Below are 25765 nucleotides of genomic sequence, written 5' to 3'. Positions count from 1 at the left end.
ACACCAGTGTCTTTGATCCCAGGCTCTGTCCTTCTATCGAGGAGAAGATTGAATGGAGTTTTACTGCAAGGTAATGTCCCTTTACATTGCTTGGAAATGGCTCCCCTTACTGGTCCCAGCATGTCTCTGCAGTTACAATGGAGCCTAGGAAAGGCTTTCATTGCAAAGAGCTCAGGGCTAGAATCTCAGCTGTCTCTTAACTCAATGGAACTAGGCCCACTCACACCAGCTGAGATCTGGTCTTCAGTGTCTCTGATAGTAAAGGAAGGGAGGATACTGACCCAGAAGGACCAGCAAACTAGGCCTTAAAGTCTATGTAGCTGTGTGTTTTGCCAACCCCAAGCATTATAATAGCATGAGTTAGGGTCCAATCAATTTAGCTAATCAATTTTGGGTTTTCTTTATTTGCTTTTTGCTTTCTTGAGTCATTAGGGTGCACCCAGGTCATATTTTCAAGCTTTTCTTTGCAACCATCAGAGGAACCCAGTGATATATATATATATATATATAGAAATATATATATATACATTTTAGTGAAAGCTGAGATTCTCACCTAATCACATGCCTCCAGGAACTGGGGCTTTTTGGAAAAATGCCAAATATTGTGAGACTTGCAATTAAGTTGCAAGAGTTGGCAACACTGATTGTAAGCTCTTTGTGGCAGGGACCATCATGTTGTTTGTGCAGCACCTAGCACAATGGAGTCCTGGTCTAAGACTAGGGCTCATAGGATCTACCACAATATAAATAAATAATAATAATAATAATTAATAGCGTATCCCTATATAAAGGTTTTGGTTATGGGATCACCTATGAGGTGAACCTTCATCCTGTATTTTAAGAGACATCCCTTGTTTAATGTCTCACCATCTTTCCCCAGTAAGCAGCTACTGAGAAGCATTTGATCAGATAAAGAAAGGAGCAGACCTGGTGATACAAATGAGAGTTTTGTCCCAGGAATGAAACATTCTGGGAGGGTGCTCCTTAAAAATAAGCTTTGCTCTGGATTTGAATGTTGTCATTCTTTCCCTTGAAACGTAATCCAGTTCCGGTCACCAGTTCCCAAAAAAAGATATGGAAGAAGATGGGTGGGTTCAGAAATAGGAGATGATTGCTTCCCTATAAAGAGAAATTGGAAAGACTGAGGCTGTTTTCTATAGCTAGGAAATGAAGAGGACAGGCTATGCAAAGTAATGGCCGGCATGGAAAAATACTGATTGAGAACTTCTGTCCATGCTGACTCATGAGACAAGAACAAGGGGGCATTCCAGGAAATGAAAAGACAGCAAATCTAAACTAATAAAATGAAATACTTTTTTATGCAACATATAATTAACCTGTGGAACTCCCTGCCACAAGTGTGCTTGAAGCCAAGAGCTTAGAAGAGTTAACAAAAGATATTTAGATGGGTAATGAGAACATCCAGCATTATGCTAGGGGAGAAAAGTAGGAGGGTTATTAACTCTCCTGCTTCAGGACATAAACCAGCCTCTAATTAATGGGGGTTAAGAAGAGATTTTCCTGTGGTCCTTCTATAATTACCTACTTCAGGGTTTCTTACACCTTCTTCTAAAACATCCGGTACTGGCCATTGTCAGAGACAGGATACAGGACTATATGCACCACTGATTTGATCTGATCTGACAGTTCTTATGTTCCTATTTTGAGGCTGTGTGATCAGAAAGCCATCGTAATTCAGAGACAGCCATTTATGTCAGATCATTTGTGGTGACTGGTTTTTGGATAGTGTTAAATTTGATCTTAGGGCTTGCCGACATGGAAACTGGAATCAGAATAACTAAATCAATAAAAAAATGGTGTTAGTAATACCAAAATATGGCTTTCTTATTCCGAAATAAGTGTCCACACACAGACTTGCACTGAAACAGCTGCCAATGGGAATTACCTATATAGTTATTTTGGTTCACGATCCTGAATAGCCCAGCCCTTAAATTCATGTTAATTCTGTTGGTGAATTACCAATGTAAGCTAAATCTATGGAAGCAAAGTTTAAAGTGCCTCTTCAGTAGGAGCTTGTATCATTTAACTAGCCTGATTCTAAATCAATTTAGTTACATCAGTGCAATTTTTCTAGTATAGACAAGGCCAAAATTCAACTTTATAGTAAACCCAGTGTAAGGACTGGTCTACACCTAAAACTTAGGCTGACCTACCTATGTCATTCAGGGGTGTGAAAAATTCACACCCATGAAAGACATAGTTAAGCCGACATACGCTCTGGTATAGACACCACATTAGGTTAATGGAAGAATTCTTCCCCCAGCCTAACTACTGCCTCTCAAGGGCAGGAGTTACTGTGCTTCTGTAGGTTTCAGAGGAGCAGCCGTGTTAGTCTGTATTCGCAAAAAGAAAAGGAGGACTTGTGGCACCTTAGAAACTAACCAATTTATCTGAGCATAAGCTTTTGTGAGCTACAGCTCACTTCATCAGATGTAGTGTAGACATATTCTAAGGAATCCCAAATGGCTGAGCACTAAAGCCAGGCTGGGATGATGGGTGCTGAAAGAGGGAGGGGAAGTGGGCAAAAGAGCATTGTCCTCGACAAAAGAACAGGAGAGTACTCTTAAAAGCACCGTTGAAAGGACCTTAAAACAAATGCAGATTAGGAAGCAGAGCAGAACTATGGGGCATATCTTCCAGCAGCTCCACTGGGGATGCATCAGGACCATACAAGGCTGCTTTGGCAAGTGAAGATTCCAGGGGAAGGGGATGAGCCAGCTGGGAGCCAGGCATTTCTTTATTAATGGGACCTTGTTTTATGAAACCTAGATCTTTGCTCTATGTCTACATTGAGACAATAAATCCTAGCTCTTATATAAAGCACTTTTCAGCCGCAGCTCTAGAAGTGCTTTACACAGTGTCATTATACTCATTTTACAGGTGACACCCCTGGATTGTCGATTGCTCATCATCTGCAGGGGGTGGCAATTCAGACTTGATCGAAAAGCAGGAGCCTCTGCTGTCCCTCAGATCAAGAACCCACGTGCCACAGTTGAAGGCTGTAGCAGACTAAAAAAATCTCAATTTTTAGACAGGTTTCAGAGGAGCAGCCGTGTTAGTCTGTATCCGCAAAAGGAAAAGGAGGACTTGTGGCACTTTAGAGACTAACCAATTTATTTGAGCATAAGCTTTTGTGAGCTACAGAAGGAGACAGAGAACCACGCCATGTAAGCATGCGTTACAATAGCTCTGGCTGGATCCCTCTGCAGCTGAGCAGGAGGAGCCACCAAGAGGATCTAGATTAAGGAGTTAATACAGTTTCAAGCTGTTTGTCACCTGGCCTGATTCTTTTACATTTACACAGCAATCAGGCAGAGCTGCAGGGAAGAGTGCCAAGGACTGTAGCTGATTCCCTTCCCCCACCCCTCTCTCAGCTTTGAGATACAGGGGGGTTAAGGGGCTAGACTACACTTGTAGTGGTCGTGGGTTCATGTCTTGCTTGATCTCAGTGAAAGGCCACCTCCAGTTCCCCCCCGCTGCAAAAATGGTACCTGACCCATATGGGTAGGGACCTCAAAGGTGGGTAGATGTGATGCTGGCCACTCCACTCCCTTTATGTATTGTGGCTATGGAAACTGAGGTGCCCTAAACCACATCAGCCTGATGAGCCGCTTGACTTGACCCCCTTCTCAGGCCCTGACACCCCCTGCCCCCCACCTAAAACTCTGTAGTGTACCAACTAAAGGGGCACCCATGCTGTTATAAAGGTAGGAAGGAGATGCCAGCAAAGAGGCCCTGCATAGGGAGGGGACCATGTGAAGGGGGAGAGGAGGACGAGATGGTGGGGCAGCAGGGGAGAGAGGAACAGAACAGCTGGGAATGGGAGATGAAATGAAGAGTGAAAGCAGGCAGTGAGCCGGATTGGTGCCTGCCAGGGCCCACGTATCAGTCACTCACACCTGTGCAGTGGGGGTGTACAAGGCTCCTGCTGACCTGGCTGGAGGGGTCTGACACGGGAGTATTGACCCAAGCAGCGGGGCAGATAGAAAAGCAGGCCCAGGGGGCCAGACCCTGATCTGGTGAGACTGGGGCTACACCAGCTCGAGATGTGGGCTGGTGAAATCCTTCTCCCATTAAACACACAAACACTCTCCTAATATTACTTTGTCCTGAAGGCAATTGCTGTCATCGCCAGAGGGATGCTGTGCCTGGTGGCGAAGGAGGCTGGAAGGGGTGAGGCCTATGAGCCAATCATTCCACGAGCATGTGGCCCTCGCTGCACTGGAGTTGGGGACCCAGGGGGTTCTCTAGTTTGTAGAAACTGGAGCGGCTTTTGAGTTAGGGGAAATTACTGTGTTATAAGGGGGGCAAATTTGGACCTAAGGGCAGGAGCGAAGGATGCAGCAGTGGGGATCTGAAGGTGAAGAGGAATAGCAGCAGGGTTAGGCTCCCGGCCAAAGGAGAAAAGGGGAGTGGCCTGTGGCAGGCGGTACAAAAGTGATGACCCTTCCAAGTTCTGCCATCAGATGTTACTTCCTTGTCAAGGGCCCACTGCCTCCAGGACAAACCCATCGACCCTTCCACCTCCATCTCTCCCAAGGTGGGCAGCGGCTGTGCTACGAACACCTGCTGGGCAAGCCACGTTTTCCCCAGGTTCCTGCTGATTTCGATGGGGGCTGGGCCATCATACCAGCCCCACTGGATCCAGGCTCATTGGTGCGGCTTGCCCGTCAACACGGAAGGACAAAAGAAATACATGGGAAGGAGAGAGAGAAAGGGACTCCTTCTTGGGTTTCCTTCGAGAGCAGGTAAGGTGCTGAAGTATTACAGCAATGAGCACAGAGTAGCATTAACGGCTAGCCAGATTAGCTAGGGAGAAGCCAAAGGTTGTGATGCTGCAGCTGTGCAAGTGGTCATAAGACGTGAGTTTGTCCAGTGGCCAAAAGCTTCTCCCCCCCCCCAACGTAGTCACCCTTCCCCAGGATTTTTGGGCTACAATAACTTGAGTATTAATTTTTGTGGGAGCCACTTGTCTCCTCTGATTTCCCCCTGCTTGGAGACATCTGGGATACAGGGGCCAAGTCCTGGGAAAATTCCCTGTAGGTCAGTCTGAGGACGGGAGGGTTTTGCCTCTCCCTGAAGCATAAGTTTCTGGCCCCTGCCAGAGGTAGAAGACTTGGCTACAGGGACTGACGGTCTGATCTGGCGTGACAGACAGTCAGAGACGGGGTTATCGGGGTTGATGGTCTGATACAGCATGGGAGGCGGCTATAGGGATAAGAGGCTACAGGGATTGATGCTCTGATCCGGCGTAGCAGGGGATTGGATACAGGGTTATAGGGACCGATGGTTGGATCTTGCACAGCAGTGGGTTGGATACGGGGCTGACGGAGCACAGCACTCCCAAGACAACGCTATCCTTGTGCACTCTTGGCAGAGGAGAGGAGCAGGGGGCTAAGCCAGACCTGTTCCAGCCTCTCAGTTCCTTGCCAGGCTGGTGAGCCAGGGCTGTGGTGCAGTGGTTAGTCAGTCAGCAGAGGCTGCCACAGAGTGGGTGGGCCAGGGAGGCAGCACAGTGGTGGTCCTGACCAGCCAGGGGTGCCACGGGCTTGAGGGGCAGTGGCGGCGGTGCAGTGGTGGGTCCCAGCCAGCAGGGGGCGCCGCAGGGAGGGTGGGCCAGGGCAGCAGGAGGTAGCGCAGTGGCAGGTGACTGCCAGCAGGAGGTGCCGCGGGGCGCTGGGGTGGCAGCGCAGTGGCTGAGTCCCAGCCGGTAGGGGGGCCGCACAACAGCCGCGCAGTGGCGGGTCCCGGCCGGCAGGGGGCGCCGCCGGGCGGGCGGTCTGGGGCAGCGGGCGGCAGCGCAGTGGCGGGTCCCGGCCGGCAGGGGCCGCAGAACAGCCGCGCGGTGGCGGGTCCCGGCCGGCAGGGGGCGCCGCGGGGCAGCGGCGCGGTGGCGGGTCCCGGCCGGCAGGGGGCGCCGCGGGGCAGCGGCGCGGTGGCGGGTCCCGGCCGGCAGGGGGGCCGCAGAACAGCAGTGCGGTGGCAGGTCCCGGCCGGCAGGGGGCGCCGCGGGGCAGCGGCGGGTCCCGGCCGGCAGGGGGCGCCGCGGGGCAGCAGTGCGGTGGCGGGTCCCGGCCGGCAGGGGGCGCCGCGGGGCAGCGGCGCAGTGGCGGGTCCCGGCCGGCAGAGGGCGCCGCGGGGCAGCGGCGCAGTGGCGGGTCCCGGCCGGCAGGGGGCGCCGCGGGGCAGCGGCGCAGTGGCGGGTCCCGGCCGGCAGAGGGCGCCGCGGGGCAGCGGCGCAGTGGCGGGTCCCGGCCGGCAGGGGGCGCCGCGGGGCAGCGGCGCAGTGGCGGGTCCCGGCCGGCAGGGGGCGCCGCGGGGCAGCGGCGCAGTGGCGGGTCCCGGCCGGCAGGGGGCGCTGCCCCGTAGGTTCCCCCTTTGTTGCCTTTGGCGCCTTCCTCTATATAAGCGGCTCGGGCGGCGGCGGCGCTCTCCTGGCTCGGGCGGCGGCGGCGCGGGGCGGCGGCGGCGGGTCTGAGGTGCGCGGCCGGCGGCGCAGGATGGAGATGGAGAAGCGGCTCACGCTGGAGCTGCGGAACAAGAAGCCGGCGGAGGTGAGCGGGGCCGGACCCGGCCTCCCCCGACACGTGTCCCCGGGTGCGGGGCCGCCGGGCCGGCGTCTCGTGGGGCCGGCGGCTGCCGTGAGGGGCGCCGCCGGGGGGGGGTGAAATCCGTGTGGGGGGAGGGGGAGCCGAGCCCCCCCCGGCGGGGCGGGTGGGGGAGGGGGAGCCGAGCCCCCCCCGGCGGGGGGGAAGGGGCCGGAGAGCCCCCCCCGGCGGGGGGGCGGTTGGCGGCGGGGGAGGGGCAGGAAAAGGCTCCGGCCCCGGCTCGGGGGGCGCGTGGCGGGGCCGGCCCGGGGGGCCAGCGGCGGAGGCTCGGCGCCAGGCTCGGGCCCCGCGGGCCGGAGAGCCGGCGGCCGGGGCTGGGGTTGGCGGCGTGTCGGGGGCTCCGGGCCGGCCGCGGGCAGGAGCCGGGCTGCGCACGTGTGCGGCGGGCCGGGGCCTGGGCGCCCGGGCGAGCGTTGCGGGGAAAGCCGGGCCGGGCCGGGGGAGCTGGCGCCCGGGGGCCGGGGGCGCTGAGCGGCTCCCCCCCCGCCCCGGAGCCGCGTGTGTCCCGGGGCCCGCCCGCGCTGGCGGGGAGCTGGTGGCAGCTGCTATTGAAATACAGATCCTGTTAATATGGCCGAAGCGTGACGTGCCTGCAGCCCCAGCCATGCCGGCTCCAGATCCGCGGGGCCTTCTCAGCCTGCTGGTCCCCCCTGTCGGGGGCCTGCTTTGGCCTGTGTCCCCCAAGTTTCACCGGAATCCGACCGAAAAGCGCCGGAGTGTCACCGCGCACGGGCCCTGAAACGCTGCTTCCCTTCTCATTTCGATCCCAGGGGTGTAAAATCAATTGGCCTGTAAATATTTGTATTTGCATTTCAGGGTACAGTATGTAGAGTCGTAAAAAGCAAGTCCTGGTAAGGAACTTCGGTTTGTCCGGACTTCGCTAGTGCTTTTTATGTAGCCTGTTGTAAAACTAGGCAGGTATCTCGGTGAGTGGATGCGCCCTCTGGAAGACCTCTGTGTACCCTGGGTTGAGAACCACTGCTCTAGAACATGGTGTGTTTTTTTTAAATAGTCTGTAAAACTTGCATCTGGTGGCCCCTGCCCGGACACAGTGCAGGCAAAAGACCTATCTGGCTTCAAGATTAAACTCGATAAGTTTATGGAGGGGATGGTATGATGGGATAACATGATTTTGGCAATTAATTGATCTTTAACTATTCATGGTAAATAGGCCCAATGGCCTGTGATGGGATGTTAGATGGGGTGGGATCCGAGTTACGACCAAAAATTCTTTCCTGGGTGTCTGGCTGGTGAGCCTTGCCCACATGCTCAGGGTTTAGCTGATGGCCATATTTGGGGTGGGGAAGGAATTTTCCTCCAGGGCCTCTGCCAGTCTGCCCTGGAGGTTTTTCACCTTCCTCTGTAGCATGGGGCACGGGTCACTTGCTGGAGGATTCTCTGCACCTTGAAGTCTTTAAACCACCAAGTTGAGGATTTCAATAGCTCAGACATAGGGGAGAGGTTTATTGCAGGAGTGGGTGGGTGAGATTCTGTGGCCTGCGTTGTGTCGGAGGTCAGACTAGATGATCATAATGGTCCCTTCTGACCTTAATATCTGAGTCTGATGTCTAACCATGTTTTCTCCTGGACAGTGTTAGTAGAGTGCCCTCTTGCCAGTGAGGATGGGCACCTGAAACGCACATGTGGCACTCAGCCATGTTAGATCTATCCTCAGAGAAGGTTGCATACGTCTCTTGCCTTGGAATTTGGTGTTACTGGTTAAAAATTAGTCAAGGGGTTTTATAATTTTTTTTCCATTTTATGTAACTGATGTTTATTCCTTGAGCAGTGACTGGCCTTTCCCCACTCAGTGTAGCTGTGCACAGAGCTCTTCTCCTTTTTGAGAGCTTTATTCATAAACTATCTCCCTGCTTTTCTCCACATCACCCACATGAATAATCCTGTTGAGTCTCCCTGGTGTACTTCAGCTTGTCATGACTGCTTTGCATCCTCCCTGTTATCCCTCATGGCCTTTCCTAACCGCACCATGTGTGGCATCTGGCTCCTCTGACACTTTGATGCCCCCTGTAGTATTTATTTCAGGCCTCCTGCCCTGTTCAGAGTTTGTGGTGAGTGTTGGCTGGTTTCATGGACTGCTTGTGAAAATAATATGCCAGATGTCTTGTGACATCAAAAATGGATTCCACTGATGCTTGGCAGGGGCAGTTCCTGGTCTCTGAATCAGGGATTTGTCTTTGAAGCTTACCCAGGCTAATACAACCCATTTCTTTCTTCCATTATCTCCCCTAATTGTTTGCGTGTGGTTCAAGTGGACACTTTTTTTTCAGTTACTGGAGGTTGGGGCTATTGTCACCAACAACTTTGGCTAGGTTAGGAATAAAAACACCTTTCTTCAGGCTAGGAGTCGGCTCAATTTGATTGTGCCTACATTGGTGTTCGTTGGGGTTTTCAGTTAACACTTGCTTAGGTTTTTAACTGCTAAAATAGCCCTAATGGTGTTGAACTGTCTGCATTTTTAGTGGCGTTTTCGATGCAGTTAAGTTTGCATATATGTTGAGCAAACTCATTTCAGGTGTGGGGGTTTGACACCCTTTGTGCTAGTCTAGATGAGAGCCTGAGTGGCTCCTCAAACCTGGCTTTTGTGGGGTTTTCTTAGCTGTTTAACCACCTTGTAAAAATGCTGTTGATGACTCGGAGTAGTATGGGAGTGGGGGTTCAGAGAGAACGGTGAAGAATGGTGTAGATCCATGCTCCAGTGTGACGGCTGAGACCCCGGACTTGGTTTTTGTTAATACCATAGGTGTTTTGCAATTTTTAAAATAAAAACATTTTCATGAAATAAAGTGGAGCCAGTGTTTTGCTAGGTTTATCCCTTCACTGCAGTGATTGCAATATCAGGATTGCAGCATTGAAAGGGCAGAAGAAAGGACAAGTGACTGGTCAGTCTTTCACTGAGCAAAAGGAGTGAAATGTAAACAATAAAGCAGCAGCAGAGATAGGGCACATTAGTGACTGTCCCTTTATTTGTATTGTGGTAACTCCCAGGAGCTCCAGTCATGGGTCAGGACTACACTGTGCTAGGTGTTGTACAAAAGAATCATTATTGGTACGGTCTCAGCAGTGGCATTGTCATGGCCTGGAATTGCAGGTGAGCATGCAGGGGGTCTTCGAAGGAACTGGAGAGCAAACAAGACTCTGGTAGCTGTTTGTAGGCTTCTGGAGAAAGAGAAGAATGAAAACGTTGATGGCCTTTAAAGCATTGGAGGGTATTGAAATCACTGGGATGCAGTGCAGTAGAGAGCTAGGCAGATCTGCCTTGATGGTGGGGACTATTGGGGCTGAGTTCAGCTGGTAAGGAATCATTTAAAATTCCCTAGTTGGTCCTTGGTAAAAGGATTGGAACAACTTGACCTGCCTGTTGATCTGTAGGAATTCCTGGTGATGTAACCTGCAATTTGGAAGCGATTTGTGGCCTGTTTAAAACCTAGTCTGATTCTCTGCTAGGTTCCCCTGTGTTTGGCCAGCCTGTTAGCACTGTGGCTCCCTTTGGGCTAGTCTCTCAGACCCAGCTCTCTAGAGAGGAGCAGAAGGCTGCTAAGCTGTTTTCCCCAGTGCTCGTTGAGAGCACTTAACTTTAATTTCCCCTGCACTCTTCCCCCATGCTCCGCTCTGATCCTCTGCTGTAGCCACCCCAATTTTAGCTGGCTGTTGTCCAGGTGCTGGGCTTGAGGCTACACCTTGCAGTAAGTATAGGAGTGGAGCTGAGTTGCCAGGCTACTGAAAGGAGTGCAGGGGTTCCTGCTGCTCAGCTCACCATTTGAACCCACAGGGTAGTGAAATGAACTTTCTCACATTGAAGGTTGGAGGAAATGTCATGCCCAGTGTCCAAGCCCCAGGGAGCAAGTGCTGACCCTCTTCCCCCAGCCCTGCTTGAGATACTTCCAGGTTATGTGATTCTTCCCCTTCTGGAATTGGGGCAGCTGAAAAATTCACCTTGTGAGCTGGGAAAAAGTCAAGCTAGCAGAACAGTGTTCTCTGCCTAGTGCAAATGAGTTAATGGGGAAAGGAATAAAGAACTCTAACCTCTCCCGCGTCTCCCCAAATGTAACTGAATATGTTAGGGGTGAAAAGGGAGCTGTTCCTATGTGTTCCTTAATATAGGGAAATGTGGAGGCATAAGTGGACACTGAGTGCTGTGGCTGGGTGGGAGAGATCCTGGCTGTTGGTCTCAAGGTGAAATTGCCCTACAAAACTGAGGTCTCCTGCAGTGGGAGGAGTTAAATCTCTTGGGGATGGCTGGTGCAACAGGATATGGAAGGGTCAGCATAAAGAATCGGGGATCTCTGGTAATGCCTGATCTTTGGGGAGAGGGGTTGATCAGATGCTTCTTTGAGTAACTTCTCCCTTTTCTGTAATCTTAGTCAGTTGCCTTGGCTGTTCTTTTCAGCGAGCTGGTTGGCTGATCTTTTGTCTAGCAGAGCTATTGGTGGCTAGCACCTCCTTAGCCAAGCAAGGAATGCTGCCCCCGCCTTGTGGTGGGGCCAGTTCAACTGCATTGTTGCTGGAGTACTTAGACAACACAGCTGAGCAGCTGAATCTTGAGCATTGGACTCCTGCATCCTTCAAAAGTGCTTTGTCTTTCATGCCTGGGTTCATGGGTGCTGGCTTGACTTGCTATCAGTACCAGGCTTTGTTTATAACAAGGCCTTCCTCTTATGTAGGTACAATCTTGAGTCTAGGTAACATTTATGTAGGGAGATACGGTCTTGCTCTTGATTCACCCACAACTGTTTGGCAAGCCAGAGGAATGGTGTGGATCAACTTTAAATAAGGCTAGGGACGTAAGGACAATTGTGGGCATTAAATAGGACCTGACTCGGGCTAGACAAAATGCTTTCTAGATGGTGGGATGGCAGGGGAGGCAGTAATAGCAGGAACTGGGGTATAAAACTTAGTCAACTGCAGGGTACCCTTTTACAAACAGAGTATTTTTTGATATTTTGCAGCACATTAATCACTTGTACTCACTCATTACGTCAAATGTTGCAAGCAGAAAATAGGAAACTCTAAAGTACGTGAAGTGGCAAAGAGGGTGGCTTGTGCTTGCTGCTTGACTCTAAGAAACTCTTCCCACTACCAATTTTATTGTGCCTGATAAGAAACTGTCTTTAAATGTGGGGTTAATGTGATCATTCTAAAATAGGTTAAACGGTTTTTCTGGTCAATGTGAACCGAGGAAGGTGGGATTCAAAGGATGAGTTTGGAGAGCATCAGTAGCTTTTTAGCCAAGGATGTGACTTTTGGCCTGCTTTGAAGAACATGTAGGACAAGAGCCCACTTTGGGAATTGAGCCTGTAACAACTGCTGTTGGAGTACTGGGACCCCTACTTGTTTCTGGGGTTCTTGCCATGCATGTTTGCCTATCTGACAAGTCATCAGAAGCAGCATGTGTGGCTGTGGGGTGCATGTGCCTCAACTGAAGGGAATAGATTTTTTTACTGTGGTAAATACTGAGTGGATGTGAGGTCTGAGTGTGAGCTGACCATGTTAGAACCTGTTTATAAAAAAAAAGTTAGAGCAGAGGAATTGTCATGCACCCCACTGTGCTGTGCTCCTCAGCTGGCTGGGGGCTAGTGCACAACGTAGATGGAGAGTCTGGCCTTTGAGCCGGGCTGGAAATGCTGCTTTGAAAGATTTTTCCAGCATAAGAGGGAAATCCAGATGGATGGAGAGATGGGACCCAAAGGGGATTAGTAACTGGATAAAACCTTGTAGTTTCAAATCTGGGTGAAAATAATTGTCATATGAAAGCTCTTTGGTGCCATATGAAATGAGTTGAGATATTTCAGTTCAGCTCAGTTTTGATGCCCTTGTTAACATTTCGCTGCTTGGACGCCACGAATTAGCTGGGCCACAGAGACTGAGCTCTTTTTAGAGGTGATCCCACCATATCTTGGTGACATGGCATAGTGGCAGTGAAGATTATCACTGCCTTCCCTTTAACTATGGGTAGGACTGTGGTATCTAGGGACTGCCATGTCTGGCACCTTGTACCCACACTAAGGTAAACTTGGTTTACAAATAGTGGAGTACTTGCATACCCCCTTAACAGGGTGGCTGAGGGGGGGTTATTTGGTATTGGTGCCTTAGACTGGTGCATGGTGCTTCAATTTTAAATCGGTCCCACTCAGGAGCTTGATATTAATGGGTTAATTTGGTAGGTTAATACAAATTGATTTTAGAGCTGAGACACTCCAGCAGTTGTAAGTGACAGTGATGGCTCCTTGTGCCAGCTGCTGAGTATTTCTCCCTCCTCCTGTAGGTGAAGGAGCTGGTGCTGGATAACTGCCGCTCGGACGATGGGAAGATCGTCGGCCTTTCCTCGGACTTTGAAAATCTGGAGTTCCTCAGCATGATCAATGTCAACCTGCTGTCTGTCTCCAATCTCCCCAAGCTCAACAAACTCCGCAAGGTAAGCTAAGGGGTGGTGCCAGTCGGACATGAGGCTGTGCAGCCCTACCATGAGTTTTCTGGCAAATGGGGCAGTAGTGGCTGGCATTAGAGCTGAGCTTCCCTTATAGCTATTACTCCATCCCCTTGTATCGCTGTCCTACTTCATCAGATGTATCAGTGCCTGCCTCCTGCTTTCATGCACATATGTGCTAGAATAGCCTCTTGTGATCTATTCTGAGCACACCTGAGTGTCTCAAGTTGAGCACCCAAAACTAGAGACCACTTTTGACAATCTTGGCCTCTTCCCTAAGCCTCTCCCATCACAGGGCCGTTATGCCTCTTTTGGTGCTGCAGCTACCTTACTGCTTTGAAGTGCTGAGCAAAAATCCCTTTCCAAACTGAAGTATGTTAAAGAAACATTTCTTAAAAAGCAGGAAAGGCCTGAAGCCTAAATTAATCTCCCCTTAGCCCATATGCATGGACCACACTAGAAAAATTCTGTTGCTGGTCCTGGGTGCTAACAACTGGCTCAGCACCGGTTCAGAAGCCATGGGGCCGTCTTCCTCTCAGGCATTTGCAATGAGTTCTCAACTCTTGCTGTCCTCGGCATGTCCCTCTCTACACCTGCAGCTAAACCAGCATGCGAACTTGTTGCTGACACCTGTTGTGGGTACTGCCTTACATCCCTCAGCTGTGTGGGGAAGGGGCCTGAGCCTCTCAGGAGCTGCTTTGCTGCACATGATGTTTATATGGGGGTTAATTGAATAGAGGTGGGAGCAGTAACCAAGCAGGGTGACTGTACAGTCTCATTTAACCATTTAATAATCTTCTGTCCTCCTTTGAGAGGTTGAAGATCATATATGTGATGGCGATCACCCTATGTGCATGTGACTCCAATTTGCTGGAAAGCACTGTGGTCTTAGCAGATGCCTGTGACTCTGATCCCAGAAGCAACACTGCCTTTGGGGGGGCGTACCTCATTGTGATGGGAGCTGCCTGGTGAATGGCTGGCTGTGCTAGCTTCTTTCTGAAAATTTCCATCATTGCAAACACCTCTGGAGTGACTGAATGTTGTAGGGTGGACTGAGCTCCAGGGTGGCTGTTGGCATTTTAAGCACTACCATATTTTCTGTGAAACAATGGTTGAAATGCAGGCAGCTGCCTGGAGTCTCGTCTGCAGTAGCCCTGCCACCAGTGGAGATGCAGTGGTGTGAAATCTTCTGGAAGAAAGGATTAGTGTAACCAAGGTTGTAAAGATCCTTGGCAGTTTCATATCACTGACCTTGTGCTCTGACTGGTGTAAACATGCCCCTTGTAGCTGAAGTCTTAGTGATTTCCCCCCCCAATGCCAGGCATGTAGGAGAGTGGAGGAGTAAACCTCACATTATTGCTTTTAACTTGGATTTTTTGGCACTGCTTCTTAACTTGAGGGATTGTTACTAGTGTGCCATATACGGCCTTGAGTGGGCTCAATAGAGCTCCCTTCTGACATGATCATTCTGCTGTTTGTGTTAGGGAGGGTGGGGTATCAGAGCTGTGCTGGAAAACTGCCCAGTCCCCTGCCCTGATTCCTTATTTCCCTCCCTTTCCAAACAGCAAATATTCAGGGGGAGGAGAGGGGCTCATGTTTGCCTGCTGTGGGTTACATAATGAAGTTAAAATAGATTCTTAATCTGCAGTTTATAGGTAGCAAGGTCTAGTGGCTAGAGAACGGGGTTGGGAGTCTGGACTCCTGTGTTCTGGTCCATGCTCTGACTCACTTTGTGGCCTTAGAGAGTCAATGACTTACCCATCTACCCATATGTAAAATGGTAACGTTACTCACCTATGTCAAGTGTTGAGATCCTCTAAAGCAATGCCTCTGAATGTTTCCTGGCAGCTGGAGCTGAGCGATAACCGGATCTCCGGTGGCCTTGAAGTTCTAGCAGAGAGGACCCCTAACCTGACCCACTTGAATCTAAGTGGCAACAAAATCAAGGACATCAACACCCTGGAGCCCCTGGTGAGTGAAAGGCCCGGTGCATGGATCTAACTGATAGATGCTGTTTCCTTTGGGGGTCATGTGGGTGCAGCTGAAGACAAACTATCTTGATAAATGTTCCAGTAGTACTTTGTGGTTCTAATGTGAACCGACGAGTTGCCCAATGTGTGGCTGGGCTAATAGTTATTGGTGCCTCTGTCTGGAAAACCAGCAGCCAGTTGCTCAAGGAACATGAAATTAGGCTGGATGAGCAAAACTGTGGATGTAATGCTCAGTGTCCACCTGGGAAAGGACTGCTAAGGGGTCGGATGTTTGAGGTAGGTGGCACCTGGGGGTGTCATGGAGAGGACTTGCTTGGTCCCCATGGGGTGTCTGACATCAGTCCTAGGTTTTCTAAGGGGCACATATTATAAAAAATAGTATGCATGAAAGAGTTCCTTTACTATAGGTCAGGTAGTAAACCACCTGCTCCAGGCACATCCTTATATCTCCCTCATCCCTTTGCTCATAGCAGGTTTACCAGAATGGTCTCCTAATGGCCTAACAAATTAATCTTTGCAGAAGAAACTGCCGAATCTGCATAGCCTGGACCTCTTCAACTGCGAGGTGACAATGCTGATCAACTACCGGGAGAGCATGTTTGCCCTTCTGCCCCAGCTCACCTACTTGGATGGGTTTGATGCTGATGACCAGGAAGCCCCTGACTCAGACCCTGAAGCAGATGGTGATGGGCTGGATGATGAATATGATGAGAACGGAGAAGGTAAAGGGGGCTTAGTGGCTTTCTGTAATTGCCTCCCACCCATTTCACTAGCTGACCCCACTGACCCCTCCATAGTGGTGTGAACTCATTACCAAAGTCTAATCTTGCTTCGGTAATCCCATCTCCCGCAAGCATGAACTGGAAAACCAAACTTCATTTGACCCAGCTGGGCTTGTCAGTTGACATACCTCCTGTGCATAGGTCTGTTCTGTGGCACAGGGCTTTACCTAATGTCAGTGGGGCTGTTCTAGGTTAGTTGCTTTTTCTGAGTTGGCACAGCTGTGCAAAAAGTGTCTGGGAGCATTTCCTGGCTCCCTGTCCCTGGTGTGTTGCTTTGAGCACATTGGTGGGGAACCCACTCATCTCCCTCTGTTGTGGTAGAAGGTGAGGAAGAGGATGATGATGAGGAAGATGAGTTGGATGAGGAAGTCATTGATGACGAGGAGGAGGATGAAGATGATCTGGAAGGTGAAGAGGAAGAAGATGGAGTAGATGATGAGGTGAGGCTATTCTTGTTGACTTGACATCAGCGTGAGCCTTTGGGGCTGCCTGTTAGTAAATACTTCATCTGTGCTCTTGCTGATGAAAATCAGTCCTCCTGAGAAACTTTGTAATCTGGCCAAGTATGCTGTATCCTTGCCTGAAAAGTGCTTGCTAGGTACTCAACTGCTCTGGGAAGTGATGTCTGGATTCCTAATGCTGTAGGTGGGGATGGCATGAGGGGGAAACACCTTGCTGTGTTTCCAGGTGACATTACAATTTCTCTTCTTTGTGCCCACGAGTTCCTGTCCCTGTGGGGTTAAGGATGAGGAAGGGGAGCAGGCAACAGGGTGCAAGGATGGGGGTTAATTTTGTTACTTGGCCATTTTGAGTTCCTGTGCTGCCAGAGGGCAGTGTCTTGAAGTCATACTTGAAGAGACCATGAATGATGACTGAGTGGAAAAGGAATTAGATCTCTAGTGACTGGATCTTGGTCCTTGTACAAACAAAGATTCTTTTTTTAACTCAAGGAGGAAGAGGATGAGGAGGATGAAGATGACGACGAAGGTGAGGAGGGTGAGTAGATATAATTCTCCTAATTAAGGTGCAGCACTCACAAAGGTAGCATTAACCATCCATTACTCTGATGCCAACAGTCACTGTCTCCTTCTGGGGGCTGAGCAATAGAACTAGACACTTCTATCTTTTATGGCAAGGAAGTCTCGCTCCCGTCACCACCGAACCGGGACACTGTCCCAGAGCTAAATAAAATGTTAAGTCTTGAGGTTGGGAAACAAAGCACACAAGTCAGGAAATTCAAAGTTAGGGCTTCCACTCTGCTACTCAGTGCATCCTGTGCATTCCACGGGAATGTATTAGTTGCACTAAACGTCCGTCCCAAACTGCACATTCTGTGTTGTTGCGGTCAATGTTGCATTAGAAACACGAACTTTTGAGTTTCCTTATCTTATCGTTTTTTCCAGCCGTAATGCTGCATTAATTTTTGCATTTGATTTGCACATTTAAGGGAAAAGACCTAGTAGGTCTTTAACTGCAGGTGCTCATTGTTTTTAAACCACTATTGAATGAGGGTGGTGAGATCCCAGAGTGTGCTAATGTAAACATGCTGACTGAACATTCAGTGCAGCTAACTCAGATTAAATCAGTCTCGGGTAGAATCCATTTTCCTTCCTCAGTGAACTCTATAAAACAAGCCATGGTTTGTAGCTTCTAGCCTCAGATCCTGGAGTCCCTGTTTCTTTTGCGACTTATGGGGAAATGGCTGACCTAACTTTGCACTCTTACCAAAATACTACTGCTTTGGACTGAGACCAAGCATGAATCTACAGCCCAAGAGAAACTGGTTAACACTAGAACTAAATTATACCACCATCCCAAGATGTTTAAAACAGTCAGTTGGTATTAATAGGTTGTCAATTGCTAAAAAGCTGATCAGGTAGATTGGCAAAATAACCCAGTTCTGTGTAATTCAATATGATACTCTGGAAGGAGGAGAGGCTCTAATGGAAGCTCTGCTGTGTTAGAATTTTTATAAAGCACTTGTTCTAGGAACTGTGGTTTCTTTTATACGCTAGCTGGGGTATCACTTCACTCTAGGCAACAAAGCACTGGACATCTCCTTCTAACTTTGAAGAAAATTCCCTAGATAGTTGAAGACTGGATCTGGATGGGCTTACATATAGTTGATTATTTGTAAGGGTATTTATAGGAAAATGGAGGTTGGCGCAACTCTTGAATGACAAATCACCAAGAATAAACTTGGCTGAGAGTCTCAAAAGTGACTGGTGATTTTAGGTGCCTCAATTTTTGGGTTCCCCAATTTCACACCTTGAAAAAGGGGACATTAGAGTTCAGGTGGCCACAGTATCTAAAATTTGGGCCCTCTGAAGTATCTCGAGCACCAAAAATCACTCGTCACTTGAAAATCTTGCCCAAGGCTTTTGCTTGGATGCCATGTAAAATGGAACAGTGGGTGGGACTCCGTACAGCAATTGCTGTGATTCTAGTTCGTACTTGTTCACCTGCGAGATGTGTAGCTTAAATAGCCTGTGAAGAATGAGATCAAATGCAGTTCTGCAAGACTGCGAATAGAATTTAATTCTTACTCCCTCCCTGCAGACCTTCCACAGGGAGAGAAGAGAAAAAGAGATCTAGAGGATGAGGGAGAGGAAGATCCAGAAGATGAAGAGGATGAGGAGGATGACTGATAATCCTCGCGAGCCAATCAGTTTTACGGACTATGACTGTGCTTGTCCTAACCTCCCCGTTGTGTCCACGTGAGACTGTAAATCCCCTCTCCTGGCCCCTCCCCCCTTTGTATGGCTGCAGTGTCCACAGTATATTTTTTTAAGATGTAGAATACCGTAGGTGTTCAGGGGAATCTTTCCATACAAGACTCACTGTCAAGTATTTTATGACCAAAGGCTTTCTCCGTTCTGTGGTTTGCACAGCATTTTGCAAAAAAAAAGTTCTCCTCCTCCTAGAGCATCTCTCATGTCTGAAATCAGCCTTACCACATGGGACCGAGAGCTCCAGCAACCCTTTGCCATCCCACATGACCACAAGTGGCAAGCGCTCACCACCTCTGCATACATGTCCTCAGCCCAGCATTTGAAGAAGCTGCAAGCATTCTGAGCAGCGGATGCAAACTCTGCTCATGAAAGTGGACACTGAAAGCAAACAGTCACCCAAGGTGAACTGAAATCACAATAGTGGTGTGATAGTTGGAGATGCTTGAAGATACTTTGGGGGTTGGGGGAAAGGGCTCGAGTCCCTGAGAGAATCTACTCTTTGCTGCATCTCAGACCTGTTAGGAGGAACTTTGCAGTAGCCTTGTCTCATGCTTTCCTATTTTTTTTATAAACTGGAATTTTTTTAGCCATTAGCTACTTCTTTGTAGCTTTCAGTTCTTGGATGTCTGCAAAGCAATTCTGGTTGGCAGCTGTGAATATCTTCACTTGCCATAAGGTGGCTTTCTCTGCCCCCTGCCAACCTACACCTTCAAAGAAGGATAGGAAACATCAGGCAAGGGGATACTGCACTGCTACCAAACTGCATTTGTCACTGTACAGAATAACCATTATCACTGTGATACACCTAACTCGGCATTCACCGGGAGACCGTGTTAGCCTAAATATTCTCAGGGTCCTTCTGGCTAGCCAGTAACAGCTCTCAGCAGTGGCCTCAGTCGCTAGCCTGGCGCATGTACACCTCTCCTTTCCTTTTCAGAGTGATGAGAAGTCCAGCTCTTTCCCATTTATGCACTATGTGCTGTGACAGCTGTCTCTCTTCCCCTTCACCCCAACCCGTAGGAGTGGAGCCACTGCTTCTCTGACCTGTTTGAGGCATTTTTTTTAGAACAGGGAGGGTGGAATCCTGCCAAGTGCAACATGGGATTTCTGACCTGAGTTCACATGATACATCTGTTAGTTTCTAAGGAGGGCTTTGGCCCCATGGCACCAGGGGCATTAACCAACCCTTCAGTATTGAGTGCCTAGTGATCTCTGCTCAGATAGGTTGGTGAGAGTGGGGGAGAGTAACTACCTTTTAACCAGGTTTGTGGGGTGTTCCTTGAGGCTTTATACTAACGCAGATGCATTGGCACTTAACAGGGTTCTCCCTCAGCCACTGTGGGCAAATATGTCAGCACCCAGCAGTTGCACGTATTCCTCTTGCAGCAAGAAGAGAAAAATCTCACCCCCCTCCTATAAAAGGCAATTTTTGCAAAGGTGCGTTGGGTACTGCAGCACATCTGGATTTCTAGCCCTGCCCTTGTCTCTTGCATTGTACAGTAGCTATAACCATTCAGAGATGAAACTTCTGTAAAATGCAAACTGAGTAACTTATAAATGCTAAAGGAATTTAAAAAAAAATTCAGAGCAGCAGTTGGTATTTTTAATTTCTTCCCTGCATTTTTTCAGCAGATTGTATGGATTTTATATTAGCCTAGTAACTGTCAGGTTTTGATTGGTCAGACTAGTCCCAGAAATAAGGATCTTCACCCCTTTTGTATCTTTTTTTTGTTACAAAATTTGGATAAAACTTTTAATAAAGACTTCAGTTTTTAAAAACCTATTGTAACGGATGGTGTGTTCACTGCTTCTTGGGAAACTTGCTCAGAGCAGGGTTTTCATTCCAGGACTCCTCATTCTAGAAGCACAGCTTATGGCTAGCTTTTCTTGTGAATGCCAGGATCTCTTCAGGGAAGCCAATGACTACTTTGTCTCTGGTTACCTTTAATAGGTAATAATATAGGCACATGCTCTGTATTGCTCCTTCATGATGTATCAAGTTCATCTTGGGCTTAGAAATATTCTGCTTTTTACTCTTGAAATAACTAGAATATGGAGCCTTCATTTATCTCTTTGCTGGAATGGAAGACCTGGTTAAAATCTGGAGGGCTTGTGCTACTTTATTAGCTCCATAGGGCAGATGCCCTTAAATTCCATAGGAAGAGGCTGACTTTCAGGTGTATTGAAAGGGATCAGGTTGATTGGGTGGGGAGGCAGAAGAAATTCCAGATTTCTTTCCAATCCTGCTTGATTGGCTTTTCTGTAACATCCACACTTGCCCCACAACACAATTCCTGCAGAGCATTTTGCCATGGCCAACTTGCTTAAAGGGACACTGGCCAAACATGTTGCCTAGACCACTCACGCCTTCGTAGTCTTGATTTGCAAGGACCCTTCCAATAACCCTGTCTGAGGAATTGTACTCCAGCCCTGCAGCCTACTGCCAGGGCCACTCTGGGTGCAAAGGAAGTTTAGCTTCCTAAAATGAGATGGAAAAGACCCTACCAGATGAATTTCAATCTTCCTCCCTCCCCCATAACAGGGGCAGGGTTGCTCTATATATTGGGTTTTGCTTTGCTGGCTTTAAACAGTCTCTTCCCCCTGCCCCATCCTGGTGTAAACAAGAGGAAGTTGCGTCCCAATAGTGACTGATCAAACTCTCCTTGTCTGGGATCTGTAGGGGCCCCCACAGCATGCTGCTGTGGCCAGCTGAGCTACCTTATGTTGTCAGGAGAAGGCCTGGCTGCTACAGCAAGGTGGCAAGACCGGCAACCGTGACTCTGCTCGAGGACAAAATCAAGTGCTCACACTTACCCAAGACCAGCTGCGAGTTGGGAAGCAGGTACCCCCAGGAAGGATGGACAGACAACCTAGAGTGGTTCCCATAGGAGATCCAGGCTTGGGAGAAAAGCACCACCCCAATAGGCCCACAATCTACAAGGAAAAAGTGGAGGGGGAGTTCTGCAGCAGGTCCTGAGCACTGGTCTACTGCAGAGCTGCTTTGGCTAGTTTTCTGTTCCACCTAGAGGCTGCTGGGAGGCAAGGAAAGTCCTGTTTTGCCAGCCTCTGATTCCTTCTGCTGGTCAGACACCCACTTTCTTCCCTTCTGGTGGCCAATAGGAGAATCTGGCCCTTTGCTGGGAGAGAGCCCTGATCAAGACAGCTGTGACTCTCCTGCTCTGCGTCCTAGCAGTTTCTTCTCTCTGGGGCCTGGGCTTTCCACGAGCCTTGCAGGTGGGCAGATCTCTGGGGAAGGCACTAGCTTGGGCCCAATCTCTGGGGTGGGGGGGATTGAGGTGAGGGACCATGAACAATCCCTGCTCCCACTCTATTTCCTGCTGCTCTGCAGAATTAGGAAGTGCTTGCCCCATCCAGTTAGCTGTGTGGGCAAAGCTGCTATTGGTGAATAGCAACTTCCCTTCATAGCACCAGCAGGGCTGTGGCTGATTCTGGGAGCTTGTGGGAAAGGGAACCTGTGGCCTGTCAGATGGCTGGGATGCCCACTTTGGTTTTTCAATGCAAAGGGAAAGGCCAGTGCTCTAAATATTTAATTACAGTATCACCCAGAGGTCCCAAACCAGATCAGGATCCCAGTGTCCTAGGTGCTGTACAGACATGAGACAGTCCCAGGGACCCTGCTGTCTAAATAGAGAAGACACAAGGTAACAGGTTAAATGGAGGCACAAGAATGACAGGGACTTGCCCAAACTCAGTGATGCAACCAGTTCTCCTGAATCCCAGGCAGGGCCTGATCAGTAGGCTGCTGCCTCCTGAGAGCTGCTTTCCCTTCCCTGGAGAGAGGGTTCCACAGCCTGACTGGCAGGAAGTTCCTCCTGATTGTCTGTCTATTTACTCCTTGATCTGCTCCAAATACCCTTTGCTGTGGTATCCATCTCAGTAAGATGCAGGCATGTCCTCTCCTCTCCCCTCCCCAGCCGACTTGCTGAAGCTGTTCCCACAACCCAGCCCCTCACAGCTGCGCTCCCTCTGGGCTGGCTGGGTGGAGTGGGCTTGTTGCTCTCTGGGCTCTCTGTTTATGCTGCCTCTACATTGTGCCAGACCCCCCCCCCCCTTTGTGAATTCCTCGGGAGCTGAGGGCTCCGCTGTGTGCCAGCAGGAAAGAGGGGTCTGGCTCTCCTGCTGGCTGACTCATGCAGGGTGTAGTTGCCACAGGCAAGTCTGAGGAAGGCTTTGCAGTTGAAGCTGCCTGGACAGATAGCTGCGGGAGGAGGTGGGGAGAAGGAGGGAAATTAACCCTTCATGGTCTTGGAGGAACTGCTCACCAGCTGTGCTGGGGTACAGGGAGTCTCCTAGCCCAGAGTGGCTGCCTACCCCTTCTCTCTGACTACCCCTGCATAAGGTAACTGTATAGTTCCCCCTTACCACACTACCCTGGGACCTGTTCTCATACGGCATTCACCACTGTGGTATGCGAATGCCTTCCACTAGAGCAGTGGTTCTCAGACTGGGGGTTGGGACCCCAAAGTGGGTCATGACTAGGCATGTAAATATTGTTTAAAAGTTAACCATTTAAGCAGTGAATTATATTGCTTAACTGGCTAACTGATTAAAGGGAGAGGGGCTGGGGCTGCTCCGCGCAGTGCGGCTGGGGTTGGTGGGCCAGCTGGCCTGGGGTTGGGGGTTAACATTTAGGATGGGTTAACTGGTAAGACTAATGCTTACTGGCTAACCATTTAATATTTTAAATCCCTCGTCAACCCCATTTTAATGCGGTTGCCAGGGCTAGCTTAGACTTGCTGGGGCTAAAGCCTGAGCCCCACAGCCTTGAGCTCAGGTTACAGGCCACCTGGCTGGGGCTGAAGCTCTTGAGCTTTGACTCCTTCCTGCCCAGGGCAGTGAGGATCAGGCTTTGGGCTCCTCCCATCTGGGGTGGTGGGACTTGGGCAGACTCAGGCTTTGGTCCTCCCTCCTGGGGTGTAGTAATTTTTTTTTTTGGCAGAAGGGAGTCACAGTGCAGTGAAGTATGAGAGCCCTGCACTAGTGCGTCAAGCAGTGTGATGTGCGTCATCTGTCTTGTTTGCTCCTGTCCTCTTCCCAGGGGGAGACTTGAGGGTGGGTGGAGTGGTTTGTTTTTGATGGGGTTTTGTTTTGGATTGTCTTACTGGTCCCATTGCTCTGTTTATGCTGGAGCAGGCAAGTCAGAGAAATGTGCTTGGTCCAGGCCATGGCGTGCCTTGATGAAAAGGACCGAGAAGCCGGTGCAGAGAGCAGCAGACAGGTTTGATGTGCTCACATTAGGCTGCGCTGCTGAGGAGCTGGGTGCAGTGTTCTTAGTGAGGGTTTCCTGAGGGCTGGTGGCCTCCTGCCCAGGAATAGGGTGTTGCTATGGTCCAGCTGAGTGGGGATGAAGACTGGTATAAGTTGATGCCAGAGCATCATTCACCAGGATAGGACAGGCTCCCAGCCAACTGGTGATGACAGCATCACTGTGAGCCTCCTGAATTGACCAATTGTGGGGGTGAAGCTTCAAGCAGGGCCTGCGTTACAGCTGCAAACTCTTCAAAGTGCTTTCCTTGTGTGCCTCCTCTCCGCACCCCAGCACCTCTGCCTTCCTCAGGTTGAGCCATGGGGGAAGGAGAAGTAGAGCTGGGTACCATCTGCCTGGCAGTGCTAGTTGAATCCCTGGCATCTGATCTGCTTCACCTAGTGAAGGCAAATACAGCCAGAGTCAGAACTGAGCCTTGGGGGGAAAAGGGGTGTGTGGGAGGTGGAGTCGCATGATGGAGGGCCAGTTTCCATGCTGCAGGTAGCCAAGTATTAAATCCCTTTTACAGCTGAGGCCCAGCAAGAGAAATTTGTCCAAGGTACCCCAGGGCTGGGGCAGACCCTGTGGCGGGCAGACTAGCTGCCTCACTCTTGCATTAGCCTGCACCTTACCCACAGGTAGGTGTGTGACTCCGGCAGCTTGGCTCAGTCCTCTGCTGAGCATTCACCCTGGGCAGCTGAGGTGGGGTGGCTTTCCCATGGGACAATAGTGCCATTGTTTGTATTTCCCAGCCCCAGCCTGTGGAGCAGGTCGGTGAGTGAGATGGTGCCTTGGCCCAGTTTGTTGTTGGGCCACTTCAAGGGCCATGCTTTGCTCTGTGGAAAGCAATAAGTAGGGGTGTCCCCCCAGTGCTGTTCAACATATTCATCAATGATCTAGAAAAAGGGGTAAACAGGGAGGTGGCAAAATTTGCAGATGATACAAAACTACTCAAGCTAGTTAAGTCCAAAGTAGACTGTGAAGAGCTGCAAAGGGGCCTTACAAAACAGCAGATGAAATTCAATGTTGATAAAGGCAAAGAAATGCACATTGGCAAACGTAATCCCCATGACATATAAAATGATAGGGTCTAAATTAGCTGATCCCACTCAAGAAAGAGCATTGTGGATAGTTCTCTGAAAACAGCCACTCAATGTGCAGGGGCAGCTAAAAAAGTTAACAATGTTGGGAATCATTAGGGAAGGGACAGATATGATATTTTCTATCTAAAGCCATGGTATACCCACAGCTTGAATACAGCATGCAGGTCTGGTTGCCCCAGCTCAAACATGATCTGTTGGAACTGGTACAGAAAAGGGCAACAAAAATGATGAGGAGGCTGGAACAGCTTCTCCATGAGGAGAGATTAATAAGACCTGGGACTTTTTAGCTTGGGAAACAAATGACTAAGGGAGGAGGGATATAAGTGGGGGAGGCAGGTCCTATAAAATCATGATGGGTGTGGAGAAAGCAAATACTTACGTGTTATTTACTCCAGCTCATAAACAAGAACTAGGGGTCACCAAATGAAATGAATAGGCAGTAGGTTTAGAACAAACAAAAGGAAGTAATTCATACCAACACCCAGTGGAACTCAGCCTTGGCCTTCACAGCACCCTTTGGCAAACAGCATTTAAAAAATAATGAGGTAAGTTCATGGTGGGGGTGGGAGTAGGTCCATCAATGGCTATTAACCAGGATAGGCAAGGATGGTGTCTCTAGCCTCTGTTGGCCAGAAGTTGGGAATGGGTTCTAGGGGATGGATCACATGATTACCCGTTCTGTTCATTTGCTCAGAAGCACCTGGCATTGGCCACTGTCAGAAAACGGGCTACTGGCCTTGATGGACCTTCGGTCTAACCCAATGTGGCTGTTCTTACGAATGGTGAACCTAGCACTGTGGCTGCTTCCAGGCTGCTA

General features: G+C 49.7%; 1 protein-coding gene across 2 annotated transcripts; it reads left to right on the top strand.

Moving 5' to 3' along the window:
- The first annotated feature begins 6458 nt into the window (after window positions 1–6458).
- Window positions 6459–20290, top strand: LOC141977709 (acidic leucine-rich nuclear phosphoprotein 32 family member D-like). 2 transcript variants are annotated; one of them, XM_074939317.1, is made up of 7 exons: window positions 6459–6575; window positions 12913–13062; window positions 14923–15045; window positions 15586–15787; window positions 16172–16287; window positions 16798–16843; window positions 18407–20290. In XM_074939317.1, exons 1-7 carry the CDS (start codon window positions 6522–6524, stop codon window positions 18493–18495), a joined length of 780 nt encoding a protein of 259 aa, XP_074795418.1. In that variant the 5' UTR covers window positions 6459–6521; the 3' UTR covers window positions 18496–20290. The 2 variants fall into 2 exon arrangements, with proteins under 2 accessions (XP_074795418.1, XP_074795417.1); XM_074939316.1 differs by having other exon boundaries at window positions 16169–16287; window positions 18407–20288.
- The last annotated feature ends 5475 nt before the right edge of the window (window positions 20291–25765 follow it).

This window comes from Natator depressus, chromosome 25 (assembly GCF_965152275.1).
Source record: "Natator depressus isolate rNatDep1 chromosome 25, rNatDep2.hap1, whole genome shotgun sequence".
NCBI lineage: Eukaryota > Metazoa > Chordata > Testudines > Cheloniidae > Natator > Natator depressus.
This window is presented reverse-complemented; position numbering and strand designations above follow the sequence as displayed.